The sequence below is a fragment of the Tarenaya hassleriana genome, unplaced genomic scaffold, assembly GCF_000463585.1.
Source record: "Tarenaya hassleriana unplaced genomic scaffold, ASM46358v1 Cleome9, whole genome shotgun sequence".
Taxonomy (NCBI): Eukaryota; Viridiplantae; Streptophyta; class Magnoliopsida; order Brassicales; family Cleomaceae; genus Tarenaya; species Tarenaya hassleriana.
The window spans coordinates 1,655,586-1,670,378 of record NW_010971389.1 but is presented as its reverse complement, the minus strand read 5'-3'; the positions used below and the strand labels follow the sequence as shown (position 1 = coordinate 1,670,378).

Sequence of the window (14,793 nt, the reverse complement as noted above, 5' to 3'; positions counted from 1 at the left end):
CGCCGTTTCAGCCTCCCACTCGCGCCTCTCTTGCCGTCCCACCCTCGACGATGTCCACGCGTCCTTCATCTCTCCGTCTCCCGTCCTGGAGTACGAATTCAGCTGCAGCAGCACCCCGCCGAGGCGTTCCTACACCCCCGTCCACGTCAGACGCAAGGCAAACAACAACCGCCACGTGTACCTCCGCTACAACACGCTCCCGAAGGTACGACCCGTCCCGAAGAGACACGTGGCAGTCGCTGAGGTAGCGACCAGTGATACGACAGCGTGGAGCTGCCACGTGGACATGGACGCTGAGGAGTTCATTCAGAGGTTTTATAGACAGCTGAGGCTGCAGAAGTGGATGGCTCAAGATAATTGAAACAAATTTTCATGTTAGGGCTCGCATAATTTCGTGTATATATATATATGTATATACACACGTAATTTTCATACCTCTGGTTATTTTCGTTTTGAATTTCTTCTATCTATATGATCTATATACGTGTTCTATAAGGTCGTGATTTTCATGATCGGATTCGATGGGTTTTAAAGAAATCGGGAACGACAGATTGTACATATATATATATATATCTATATATGTGTGTGATGTGATTATGAAACACCAATCATGTAAAGTCTTTGATATTCTCTCTTTCTTTTTTGGGCGTGTGTTATATATCTGTCCTAATATATATATATATATATATATATATATATATATATATAATTTCATATTTTTACTGTCACACACACCTACACCTATATAGATAGATTCATCATGCGTATGTATGTAAGTTGACGTGCAGCTTATATAGCTCAAGGATAATTCATGTTGTCGATTGATATATGGTTCGATGTAATTGATGCGCGAATGCATACACACCCAACACGAGAAAGTTCGAGTATTCGTTAACGATGTGTTGATGATTCATTCATACGTGGCATATACGCATTTACAATGCCAGGAATATCTAAGACTTATAATCTGATATATATATATATATAATTGCCTATTAGTTCGTTATAATTTTTTTTTGGGTGTAATATTAGCTAGTTTTTTTTTTGTATAAATATTAGCTAGTTATTTGTTCTCTATATATATATACACACACGCGCACATACACACACACACACACTTGCAACTTGAAGTTCACCAACTACCAAAATGAGTTTTACTAGTTCGGGTTGAACCAAAAATTCGTCTAATATCTCTAAATATGTGATTTTTTTTTGGGTTTTTTTTAAAAAAAAATAATTTTACAACGAGTAAAAGTTCGAAAATAAACCAATTAAATATCATTAAATATTACATAAATTTTAATTACACCGTCAATAATTCCACTCAAATTGTTTGAAATATTGAAAGATGATTTTTCATTCAATAGGTGTTTTATTCGAAAACAATTTCATATTTCACTATATATAGTAAATTGTTCTAAAGTTCAAGAATTGATGTACTTTTTTTTTTGGTATATTTTAACATTTCGTGTATTTATTTGTCAAAATAAAAATTGATATTTTTTGTACACATTTTATATAGTTGGTGTATTTTTATGAGATTTAGTCAATATTTTTGTCATTTACGATCAACTTATATAAGAAACGGTAAACATATTCCATGTATTAGTTATCCATCTCATTATTTTTGCCTTTGATAGTTTATCTCTAGTGACGACATTTTGTATATCCATGGCTAATAATATTCTTTCTCTCTATACACACACACACACACACACACACACACACACATATATATATATATATATATATATATATATTGCAATATCAAGAGTTAAAATATTGGAGGATGATTGCAAAAAATGGAATTGTATTAAGCTTTGAGACGTAGCGTTGAAGTTCCACTATATTTTGAGTGCTATATGGGTGGACGATGTGGATGAAGGGACTTTGTTATATCATTATATTAAATATCAACCGTTTTTTTTAATTTTTATTTTATTTTTACATTTCAAATTATCTGTTTTCTGAAAGAACAGTGGATCTTATACAGAAAGAAACTAATACAAATTAATATGCACATAATGCTTATAAAATACAAAAGTGTTGGTTGGCTTATGATCGGTTTACAAATATATTGGATCGTACATCAAAATTGGACACGATCTCCACTTCTGATATTTTCGTTGACCATATCTATTGGGCTTTGACCAAGGCCTTATATATATATATGATCGTCTTCTCCTCTTTACGAAGCGTGCCTCAAATCCCTACAATTTCATATATGTATATTATATATACACTATACATACATACATACATACATACATACATACATACATACATACATACATACATACATACATACATACATACATACATACATACATACATACATACATACATACATACATACATACATACATACATACATACATACATACATACACATACATACGTACGTACGTACGTACGTACATACATACATACATACATACACACGTACGTACATACATATAGATAAATATAAATACGTACGTATGTGTGTGTGCCAACTGCCAATGCACCATTTCATTCCTCCCTCAAGTCGCAATTGTTTTAAAGACCAATCACGTTCTACTACGTGGCTACCTCTTATTGGACACAATTTTTTTGGGTTAATTAATTAAGAGAAAACGTGGTGTGTTTAATGGCATTTGCTCTTTGAATTCTAGCCCTTTTTTTTTTGTGTCAAATTAAAATATAAAAGTAAGAAATTCTGAATACGAATGCGGTTTAAGCTTAGAAAATGTTTAATTTGCAACAAAAGATAAAAATTGGCAAAATCATTTTGCAGGCTAAATCAAAATAAAATACTCCATAATTGTGGAGTATTTTACATATTGAAAAAAATGAGTGTAAAATATTATATATAAATAAAAAAAAGTTTGAAAAATTACTGTCAAATATAAAAATTGACAAGGTTACATAAAACTAAAGACTAACTAATGAGTAATGACACGAACAATTATATGAAAATAAAGACTACAAATACTTAAGATTTAACCATAATTGTAGTATCTTAGAAAACCGATAACAACAATATCTAAAGGTTTAATATTGTCATTATCTATTTGTTTTTAATATACCATAAAATTTATCTTTTAATTATAGTTTTTATTTTTTAAAATATCTTTTATTAGTTTTTATTATAATGTTCCATTTAAATATATTTTTTAAATAAAAGTTTTTTAAATTAATAAAATTTCATTAAACTTATAATTCAAAATTTAATTGAACTTATAAATTAATAAGATTTTATAAACTTTTTATTATAAAACTTTATTACTATAATGTTTGAATTATAATTTTTTTACTAATTATCTAATTATTTAAATTTTGTCGATATAAACTTAGTAAAAAATATTCTAGAGTATTTATTTATTAAAGAGAAAATATATTACAATGTAAATTTATTTTAATATAAATAACAATTATTTAGAAAGGTGAATATTATATTTAGACTTTAATGAATCAATGATAATGGAGAAAACTGCCCGCATGAATTGTTTAGGTGTAATTACCAAATCTATTTAAACTTAATTATTTATATATATAGATTTTAGGTTTATTATTCTATCTTGCAATTAAATTAACGAAACAAAATATCGAGAGGTAGAATTTGATGGACAAATCAAAATAACAAAAATAGCAACGATAATTTGAGGACATCTTTCATTCCGCATTCCTGGGATATTTGTGAAATAAATTTGAAACGATTTTGTTCCATGTTTTTAGAAAATTATGTGAATTGCATCGTCTAAGCTTCTAAAAAAAATTAATCACTTAATTTTATTTTTATTAAATAAACAGCTTAAAAACGTCATCCCTCAAACGCCTTTTATTTGTCTTACATGATTAGATTGGTTTATCTGTTTTCTAGCATATTTAAATAGTAATATATAGTTATACTTATAAATATTTTAATAAAATAATCTATCTAAAAATTAAATATATATATAATTTTGTTGAATAGGAAAAATATTTTTAAAATAATCGAAATAAAATGGAGTAAAAAACAATAAAAAATTTATTATACTGCAAGAGAGACACGTATACACAAAAAAAAAAAATACGGAAAAAAGGGTAAAAATCCCTGTTCCTAGTTTCCCTCCACAAATCTTCAACACCCGCGAAATTTACCAGACATCAGTTTCCAGTCTCTCAAATCTCAGTCTGTCTCTCCATTGATTGTGTTCGAATCTGATTCCGATTCCGTCCGCATGCACACAATACATTGTTTCCTCTTGAATTCAGTCATCGATTTGTGAGTTGGATGGTTCTCGAAGCTTCGTTTTGAGCGGCTTTTGATCCTTCCATGGACGACGACCGACGAGGACGGTACGATGCCTGAGCTGCGTAGAAACTCACGCAAAACTCGGGCCCAGATAAACCCGAAAGCGAACCCGATATCTCCGATTCAACCAACTCCGAGAAGGAATTCCCGACGGCAGACGAGAGCGGCGGTGCAAGCCCGGAAGGATAAAGAGGCGATCGTTGCCGGAGAGCGCGGAAAGGCTATCGGCGACGGTGAGAAGAAGGTCGCCGTTGGTGGCGGTGAAGCGACGCCGTTGGTGAAGGTTGAAGTAAGAGAGGAACAAGTTAGGGTTTTGAGAGAAGACATTGGTGTCAAGAAGATGGATGGATACAACAGTGGCGGTCTAGGGCCTGTGGCTGACGATGACGGAAGCACACCTCCGCTTCCTGAGAAGGTAAATTTTTGTCACTCTTTTTCCTTTTTTGGGTATTTATCTGTTTAAAAGGTTAGATAATCTGTAGCAAAGGAGAGGAATTTGAAGGGGGGAAAAGACAATCTTGTGGGAATTACATTTTGTGTTTACCATTAGAGAATCACGTTCTTCTGGGCTTTTGCCTTGTGTCTCATGAGCTTGATTAGGGCAAGGCAGGCGTGCTAGTTTTTTTCCACAAAGCTCAAGCTTGTTTCTACTGTAAATAACCCGAATGCTTCTGTGTGTTGCTGCTACAGGTCCAGGTGGGTGGTTCCCCCATGTACAAAATGGACAGAAAATTAGGCAAAGGAGGTTTTGGACAAGTATACGTTGGTAGAAGACTTGGTGCTACCAATCTAACTGAACGATCTGGTCCAGGAGCTATAGAGGTATGAGCCATGCTGTAGGATGTTGATTGTGTTGTAACTTGCTTGGATTTGTTTCTGCTGGTTGTAACTTGCTTGAGTTCTATTTTGCAGGTTGCATTGAAATTCGAGCATAAAAGCAGCAAAGGATGTAACCATGGGCCACCATATGAATGGCAAGTTTACAAGTGAGTTTCTATGGTTTCTTGTATTTTCTCCCCACCTTTTGTTTGTTCGAAAGTTGGGTTTTGACCGGATGGGAATAACTTACTGCTCTATCATCTGTTGATTCAGTGCACTTGGTGGCAGTCATGGAGTGCCCAGTGTCCATTATAAAGGTCGGCAAGGCGACTATTATGTGATGGTATGTGTATGGCAGCAAGGTCGGAACAAGTGTATTTTCTTTCCCTACTGAGTGGTGGAATGACTGATGGTTTTTGTTTATGTTGCGTGCAGGTTATGGATATGCTAGGGCCTAGCTTGTGGGATGTTTGGAATAGCAGCTCAAATGCGTAAGCATTCTTTTTTAAAAGTTTAGTTTGTGAAACGAGGATCTGAAGATTTTTCTAAAATCAACAATCACGGGGACATTGTTTTCTTTTGAGGATCAAGTTTTTATTCCTTGTTCATCTCCTGATGTGTATTTGTCTAATCCGTCCCAGGATGTCAGCAGAGATGGTTGCGTGCATAGCCATAGAGGCTATATCCATATTAGAGAAGATGCATTCTAGAGGGTAAAGTTCTTCTGTGCTTGCCGCTAACGATCTCCAAGCAAGAATTTCTAATTGAATGGTTGCATTTGTTTACGCCTTCGCTGCTGCTCCTATGATTCTCTCTCGTTGGATTGCATACGGTGCTACTTCTGTGCTCCTGTTTCTGCAGATATGTGCATGGGGATGTTAAACCAGAGAACTTTCTGCTTGGGCCTCCTGGAACTCCGGATGAGAAAAAGCTTTTCCTTGTGGACCTTGGTTTAGGTATACTGTAATAATGTAATAGAATGAAGCATGCTTCTCTGACATTGCATTGATTTTCCAATTCCCTTCAATCTTGTAGCAACCAGATGGCGGGATAGTGCATCTGGTCTGCATATTGAATACGACCAGCGCCCTGATGTATTCAGGTAAGTTGGTTTAGCTGAGGTTAACTCACAATTGGTTTGATTGTAAGTTATGGATGCTCTGTTTGATCTGATAATGTGTTGGTTTTTGCATTTTAGGGGAACAGTAAGGTATGCTAGCGCACATGCTCATCTTGGGAGGGCTTGTAGCAGAAGGGATGACCTGGAATCTCTTGTGTACACTCTTGTTTTCCTTCTTCGAGGCCGGCTCCCATGGCAAGGGTATCAGGTTTGGTGGCAAAGCTTGAGATGATGTTGTTTTGTATTTGTTTCTCTTGCGAATCATTAACCTACTCATTCTTGTTTAGGGAGAGAACAAAGGTTTTCTTGTTTGCAAGAAGAAGATGGCTACTTCCCCAGAAACTCTTTGTTGCTTCTGCCCTCAACCTTTTCGACAATTTGTTGAGTATGTGGTCAATTTGAAGTTTGACGAGGAGCCTGACTATGCTAAGTATATTTCCCTTTTTGATGGGATTGTCAGCCCAAACCCGGACATCAGACCAATAAACACTGATGGTGCTCAGAAGGTTGTTTGGTGACTTCGCTGGTGACTTTTTCAGAATTTCCTATCATTTGTGCAATCTGTTATGCTTGAAACACTTATTTTTTTGGTTCTTATATAATGAAGCTCGTACATCAAGTGGGTCAAAAGAGGGGGCGATTGACAATGGAGGAGGAAGACGAACAACCAAAGAAGAAAGTCCGGTTGGGGATGCCAGCAACGCAATGGATCAGTGTTTACAATACTCGCAGACCGATGAAACAAAGGTACCGTCTTATATGTTGCTTGATAATTCTTGCTTCTTATGCAGATGGACTATCATTCAAAAACCTTTTCCCTCTTCCTGTAGATATCATTATAATGTGGCAGATATAAGGCTTGCGCAACATATCGACAAAGGAAACGAAGATGGCCTATTTATCAGCAGCGTGGCTTCTTGCTCGAATCTCTGGGCCTTAATCATGGATGCAGGAACCGGCCACACTGCACAAGTTTATCAATTATCACCATCTTTTCTCCACAAGGTAAGCTTGTCTGCAATCTTCACAAGAGTTAACATGCCTCCCCAAGGGTTCTTTCATTTTACTTTGTTTTATGTTCACCATGTTGATTTGGCTTTATGTTGTAGGAATGGATTATGGAACAGTGGGAGAAGAATTACTACATCACAGCAATAGCAGGAGCAAATAACGGGAGCTCATTCGTTGTTATGTCAAAGGGTAACATTAGTTTTCTAGTTTTAGACGAAGGTGTAAGAGTTTTTTTCTTCTTCCCATCTTATTTACGTTTGGCTGGTTTTATCCTTTACATTCAGGGACCCAGTATTTGCAGCAATCTTCCCTACAAGTGGATAAACAAAAAGTGGAGGGAAGGGTTTTATGTTACTTCGATGGCGACTGCTGGAAGCAGATGGGCAATTGTAATGTCCCGTGGTGCTGGTTTTTCCGACCAGGTCTGTCTGTCAATTTCTATATTTGGGTTCTGTTTTCTGTTGAAGTTATGCCTCTCCACTTCTCGATTGAGATTGGTCAAATCTTATTATGTATATATATGTATATGTTGGGCAGGTTGTGGAATTAGACTTTCTGTACCCTAGCGAAGGTGTACATAAGAGATGGGATAGTGGCTACCGGATTACATCAGCGGCTGCAACTTGGGATCAGGCTGCCTTGGTTCTTAGCGTGCCAAGAAGAAAGCCTGCAGATGAGACACAAGAGACTCTTAGGACCACTGCTTTCCCCAGCATTCATGTCAAGGTTCTGCTTCATCAGTTTCCCTCTCCCCTCTCTCTCTCTCTCTCTCTCTCTCTCTCTCTCTCTCTCTCTCTCAAATTGGGGTTTCAGAGGTGTGAGCTCTCTCCTCTGTTCTTTCTTTCCTCTGCAGGACAAATGGGGGAAGAATCTTTACATCGCGTCTATTTGCTACGGTCGAACTGTTTCATGAGAAGCTCTTGAGGGTTTTTTTTTTGGCTTTGCCATGCAATCAGTGAGAAGGTTGGTTGATGATGCTATGGCAATAGGATCGTCTCTTTAGCCAGGTTGATCTTTTTGGGTATCAAATGTATGCTATATGCTCTCTACGTAACTGCAGCTCTTGTGTAGTATTGACTATGAATATTTGCCATGTTTTTAGGTTCTCTAAATTCATCAACTGGGTTTCTTCTTCTGCTTATAAATGATTCGACATTCCATGCATCTATACTCGGATGCGGCCGAATAATTGGTATGGTTACATTCGATTTCGTCCCACCACCACACAAATGCCCGGTTTTCGGGTATATCAGGTCGGGTTACCAAAATTCGGGTACCTTTTACCCAGCACTAACACAAACAAAGCTCGAAAGGAGGTCGAAACATCATAAGAGATAGACGTGAAATATCTGACCGACGGCAGACGGAAACTAACCATTATTTATAGGGCCAAAACATCAACTCCCTAGGTTCAACCTAAACCAACGATCCACATTCCACACCCCTTTCGTCAATACATCAAAAACCTGTATATATAAGCTCCGAGGCGCTCACGCTATAATTTGCTACATATACTGCTTTGTTAGGTAGAGAACTTGTACCAGTTTTTTTGTGGAAGCCCACCGTAGCGACTTTGCACGAAAAAACGACGTGTCGGATTTTTGAGGATTTAACGGTCTCTTCATCAGCGCATGTTATCATCGACTTGGGAGCTTCTGATGGCCCAGAAGGACCTCGGCTTCAACTTCCTGTTCGTGGCAGTGAAATGCCATCCCAGCTGGGTTTCACACATTGCACAGTTTGCAATCGTCCATGCATACCTGTGGATTATAATACACATGATTATGAGGAACGAACCCGGAAGTTGTGACACGTTAATCACGGACCGAGGAAGCGAGAAAGTCGTAAGAGAACGTGTATTGGGGCTAATCTAGAAACTATGAAAATGGGTGTGATGTGTTAAAAGAAAGCCTCCACAACCTATTGATCCCATTTGCATATAATCTAATGGAGGCATCCTCAGAGATTACTAGGGATGTTACGACACATTGAACCTTGACGTTTCAGAGCATGGTCGAAAAGAGACGTGTAAATTTACAGTGACTGAAAATAAGAGCCATAATGTAAGACACCAAACAAACCGGAAGCTCCCTGAGAAGTGTGACGACTGCTTTTCATCAGTTTTATTGGCTAAAGTTACGAGACCATATTATAAAAGTCGATGCAGAAACTAAGACAAAACTGACTAAGTTCAGTAATGAAACAGGAAGTGAACAGTAATAAAAGAGAGAAGAAATTGATCATACCCGGGAAACCAGCTGTCTTTTTTGACTGACCTACCTCTGAGGGCTATGTGATTTGCTCTACAAAATGTCATTATCTCATGCACAAAACCATACGGGTTTACGTAGGCACCGAGAGGACCTTCACTAGACATAACCAGCATGTCACTTCTTCTTGCTATAACAGTCTGCATCACCCACCGAAAGAAATGATAACCCCAGGATAAAAAAGGGAAATCAAGGGAGAAAAGAAATGACTTATTTACAAAGCGATCATACAATATACCTGACAGTGTTTACATCGAACAAGATCAAAATTTTCAAGCAATTCAATCTCTCGCCGCAATCTGTATGAGACTCCATCAATTTCTAGGAGTGCCTGTCTAAAGGACCCAGAGACAGGTATTTTACTAGCAATGTGAAAGGATAATAGATCGGGTTTATTCACAAGAACATCCATGTTTGGAGCCCCGACTATCTGCTTCCACAGATCTGCAAAGTATCAACATAAAGTTAGCTGAGCTATAAATTTCATTGGTCGTAGCGTCGGGGTAAAGCAAAAGAAAGGAATTACCAGCCGCTCTTTGAGCAAGACAGTAGGAATCATACATGCGATACACCCAGAATGGCCAAAACGCTCTTGGAGTCATACGGAATTGAGTAAGATCAGTTTTTATCCGACAGTTTGTCAGCCTTTCTTCCTTCTGATGTTTCCCTTGTGACATCGGACTCTCGCTGGTTGACAACCGAACATCTTCCTTTTGGTCATCACGGTAAGAAGCTGAACACCCAATGGACCTGGAGTCATACTCATTAGTCCCGCCAGATTGGATACCAGATGTCCTGATATCTTGTTCGTCATCGCTACTTGTTGATTCATCCATTATCGAGTTAACTGCTGAGAAATGAAGCCTTCTTTCCGATGGAGAAAGAGCACTCTCAAAACTTTCTTCAGAATTTGCTATGGACTGAGCATCCCCATCCATATCTCCAAGAGGTGCAGTTGAAGACATGGTAACCAAGCGACTATGATCTCGCACATTGCTTAGTGGTACCAGCCTCCCAAAAGCATCCTTAGGGGTCCTCAGAGGCACTTCTTCTTCTTCTTTAATTTGACACTCTCCACAAGGCTACAAGCAGGAACAACGTCATGTTAACATCTTTCCACTCACATAAAGTTCCATTCGTCCCATTAAATGAACAAAGAATCAAGATGTATTGCCCTAAGATTATACCGTGTCTATACATAAATGTAAAGAGAATATATCCTTACAAATCCTTCAACATCCATCCAAGAACGCCTTAAAAGAAACCGATGTTGGCCACGAGTAATAACATTGAATGAACCATCCTCAAGTCTCCGGTACTGTCGTATCTGCAATGACATAGTGATTGCTCAAAAAAGATCAAAGCTAGCTCCCACAAATTAATAGAAACCACCCCACACCCGCTTCCCGGATCAAGAATCCATTCCGAAAACCACAGCTCCAAATGCATCACGTAAAGAAAATACAATCTTACAGCTTTCCAGCACAAGGTACAAACTCTCAACAAAGATCTTAACTGCTAACCATTTCTGTTCTCCTAGATATGATCAAGTGATCAGTATATATCAAGTTTTTGCAAAAATATCCCAGGTAACAGCTACAAAGCCCCCCAAAAGAGGAGCTGTAAGTGTTTATAACTGGAAATTCTTAAGTATTTCTCAGTGCTGCTACCTAACTAAATAGACTTAACAAAGCATCACCAATACCACACTAAATGCATTCAGTTCCTACACATCAAGATTAATCCAAAGCCTGACGATTTTGAGGCCAGCCAACACAACAAAACAAATCGAACAGAGAACACTCCGAGTCACACTTCATCTATTAATTATCAAATGAAAAATGAATGATGTATAGCACATGGACCTCTGCAGTTGTCCCCACAGTCGCATACTTGAACTGCCTACCTTCTCTATAAACACGAACCTGGAGAGAATAAAAGAAAGAAAATTAAATCAACACGAAATTTCGCAGAAAGAAGCATATTGAGAACGAAAAAGAAGCAGCAGCAAATAACAGAGTTACATACTACACCAATTTTAAATGGAGCATCATCTTGGCTCAAAGCTCTCTCAACAGCAGCTAAGAAACTAGATTGAATAATTCTAAGGGGAAGAGTAGCCTCTGGAAATAGCACGACTCCTGGAGCATTCAAATGTAAAACAGCCTTAGTGTCTCACATACATATATGGCACAAAATAACTGATGGGGATTCTTCACATCACGGGTGTCTGATATGAAAGGACAAATTAATCATGGTCTTTTTCTGCATCTAAGAAGAAACATGGTGTGCTCGTTCAATTACAGTTAGCAAATCAGGGTCAGTAACCGATAGAGAGAAAATTATCAATTTATCACTAGCCACATAATATGAATACCTTCAAGATAGAAAAGCGGGAGTTTCAAGATGGTGCCTCCACCCATGAAAGCAACCCTGCTGTGGGTGTCCTCAACCTCTAGTAAATGGAGTATAACAGTGTAAGCTGGCTCAAACAGGCAAGAAAAAAACCAACTAAGAAAAACTTCCATAGGACACTACGTTCATACCGCCAAGATAGGTATGTAAAGAAGCCAAAGCTGGGTTGAATGTAACTTCATCAAGACCATGATCACTGCCATACACCATAAACAGAGTGAGAGATTAGTAACAATAATCATCAAAAGAAAACAAAGGTAAACACCAAAAGAAATGAAAAAGAACTGCTTCCCCTATAAATTATAAATTGGTCGACACAAAATCGAGAAACATTTCTCAGTTCCTACAAATGCAGTCTAACGATAATCGTCGAAAAAAGGATTCAGGAGCTGAGCAACCGAATAGAAACATGAAGCGTCCAATTAAAAGAAGAATACAAAATGGAATTGCATGTTTCGTCATGAACTTTTTTGTCCACAAGTTTTCTCAGCAACTATACGCAATGTTCCGAATCTGGACACTGGAACTTGTATCTTCCTTCAGTCTCGGTGAAAGTTAATCAAATGCATCACGAAAACCAAAAGTACGCTATTCGCAAACCCAAGAAAATCACTCACGACACCTCCTCTAACGAAGGACTATTCTTATATGATCAGCAGATTATACTCAAAATCAAAACAGAATAACTAAGAGAAATCTGATTCCGACAAGGTAATAAATAATAACACAAAACCAAAATTTCTGAGTCCGCTAAAGAACAAAGGAAACATCAAATTGAATGTGGAGCGTGTAAACAAGCGATCACAAAGAGAAACTGAAACCAGGTGAGACCATAATGACGAAGACGACGAGGAAAGATTACTCACGAAGACGGCGCGTGAGAGACACCGCGAACTCCGTCGAGGTTGTCGCCGTCGTCGTCGGAATCATCTTCGACCTCCTCAACCTGCAACTCTTCGAAATCAAGCTGTCGAATCTGCTCGATCTGAAGCCTCTCCCTCGCTAAAATCCTGTCTTCATCCATCTCTCCCGCTCTCTCTCGATCTCGACCGCTGCGTTTCTTTTTTCCAGAGACATTTCGCTTGTCCTTCATAAAAGTAATTGGAGCCGTTCATGTTTATGGATCCGTCACCCGGCCCAGTAATTTTCGGGTTTCGAAGGTTTTTTATTTGCCTGTTTTTCATCTATTTAATAATATTTTAATTCGTCGCGTAAAATATGAATACACCAAACGATCTTTTTGTGCAATTAATTAACCAACTCATTTAACATTATCTTTTGAAATCTGAATTCACAATCTTATAATAAAGTTTAATTTAAATAATAATTTTTAAAACAATTTGGTGAAATCACAGCAGCATTACACATAATTTTCTAAATTATGATCGGTTTATAAAAATTTTATATATAAATACGGTAAACATAACACTTTTATGATTAGTTTATAAAAGTTTATATTATTAAATGTATTAACTTAAAAGAAAATACTTGTGAATAAGAATTTTTTTTTTATCATACAAGTGGAACAGAATAAATGTGTTTAATATTTTTTTCTTACGTTTAAATGTATATATTAAACGGGTCCCCACAAATTAGAAAATTAGTACTAATAATATGTAATTGTTTCCTTGGAAAATCCCAGGCTATCCCAGAATTTGCAATTCGTTGCTTGGGATTGCAAAGTTCGTATCGATTCGACCCTTGTGGTAGATCATGTCGACCGAGCTTCCACGGGATTTGATCGAGGGCTCCACCAGAGACTCTGGCAAGGTTCAGATGGGCACGCTGTGTTAAAGCGACAAGCTATTCCTCGACTCGATCCTTCACGGCGGTGAACATTTCTTGCCGTGGAACGATTTGGGCTTTCATTCTGTTGCCACCAATCCATCGTTAGAGATCCGTCCAGTTGACACGGAGCACAGAGGGGATGCCGTTGTGTATCACCCAAAACAATGAATTAGGAGTTTGGAACCAGTTCAGATGGATCTCGGACACTAAATGAGAAATCTTCGAGTTCACGATCTATCCGTTGAGGGGGTGTGATCGTGATTACGACGGGCGGATCTTATCTTCTTTTAGAGGAGATGGGTTGGCCCTGTTACTGCTGCTAACCAGATTGGATATCGGAGCCTGTTCGTGAACATTGACCCACTCGATATGCCGACCTTACGTACCAGAAGAAACTATGGCGGTCCATGCTACGAGGTTAATTTTGATAGAAAATCTTCATATGCTTGACCGTAATAATTCTTAGAAAAATAAAAAAAAAATAAATAAATTATAACCATCATATTAATAACTAGTAAAATAAATATAAATTCTTCAATTTTGATAGAAAAATATAATCATTATTATTTGACGTGTTAATTTTTTTAAGAATTTTTTGTTATCTAAATTCCATTAGTTTCAATAAACAGCAATTTAATTTAGACTCTTTACTTAAATTCGATTCAAACCAACTATTTCTCTTAAAAAAGTACAATGAATCTTTTCCATAATACGATACTATAATATGATGTATTCGTTTCAGATCTGGGGTTACCTGGAATATGTCACAAGGTTAGATGTTATCAAGTATGAATTACCGAAATAACCCTTGTTTTTTCATTTTCAATGTGCCAAGGGCGAAAAACACAAACAAACAAAAAAAATCCACAAATAGGTCCCAATGAAAGTTCCCAGAAAGATAAAATATCTAAAGATTAATAAATACACAATATTATGATACGAAAAAAAAAAGCAAAAAAGAAAAGAGAGAGAGAAAAGAGCCACACTTCCTCCTACATATCTAAAGCTATAGAGCCATACCGAGCCAACTCGCTGGCTTTCCCTTCGCAAACTCCGATCCTCCAAAGCACACCCGGCCGACCCCCGGCTCGGCA

At 37.5% G+C, this 14,793-nt stretch overlaps 2 protein-coding genes and 1 pseudogene across 2 annotated transcripts; 2 read left to right on the top strand and 1 right to left on the bottom strand.

The window, feature by feature from the left end:
• Nucleotide 1: 1 nt before the first annotated feature.
• Nucleotides 2-517, top strand: LOC104804518 (the record flags this gene model as incomplete). The annotated part of the gene is made up of 1 exon (XM_010528831.1): nucleotides 2-517. A coding segment is annotated over one exon (360 nt), but the record flags the coding sequence as incomplete, so codon positions are not given.
• A 3,558-nt stretch (nucleotides 518-4,075) lies between these two features.
• LOC104803804 lies at nucleotides 4,076-8,390 on the top strand (annotated as a pseudogene).
• A 152-nt stretch (nucleotides 8,391-8,542) lies between these two features.
• Nucleotides 8,543-12,988, bottom strand: LOC104803803. The gene is made up of 10 exons (XM_010527865.1): nucleotides 12,778-12,988; nucleotides 12,043-12,107; nucleotides 11,874-11,951; nucleotides 11,525-11,637; nucleotides 11,362-11,421; nucleotides 10,722-10,823; nucleotides 10,023-10,578; nucleotides 9,735-9,940; nucleotides 9,473-9,636; nucleotides 8,543-8,986 (listed from the first exon to the last, which is right to left on the bottom strand). Exons 1-10 carry the CDS (start codon nucleotides 12,933-12,935, stop codon nucleotides 8,851-8,853), a joined length of 1,638 nt encoding a protein of 545 aa, XP_010526167.1. The 5' UTR covers nucleotides 12,936-12,988; the 3' UTR covers nucleotides 8,543-8,850.
• Between the last annotated feature and the right edge of the window lie 1,805 nt (nucleotides 12,989-14,793).

What these genes read in the sequence shown, in the direction of transcription:
- LOC104803803 (XM_010527865.1), bottom strand. Translation starts at nt 12,935, where the DNA reads ATGGATGAAGACAGGATTTTAGCGAGGGAGAGGCTTCAGATCGAGCAG. An exon ending in TTTACATACCTATCTTGGCG is followed by an intron (nt 11,952 to 12,042) that starts GTATGAACGTAG and finishes TCCATTTACTAG; the next exon opens with AGGTTGAGGACACCCACAGC. An exon ending in CTCCATTTAAAATTGGTGTA is followed by an intron (nt 11,422 to 11,524) that starts GTATGTAACTCT and finishes TATTCTCTCCAG; the next exon opens with GTTCGTGTTTATAGAGAAGG.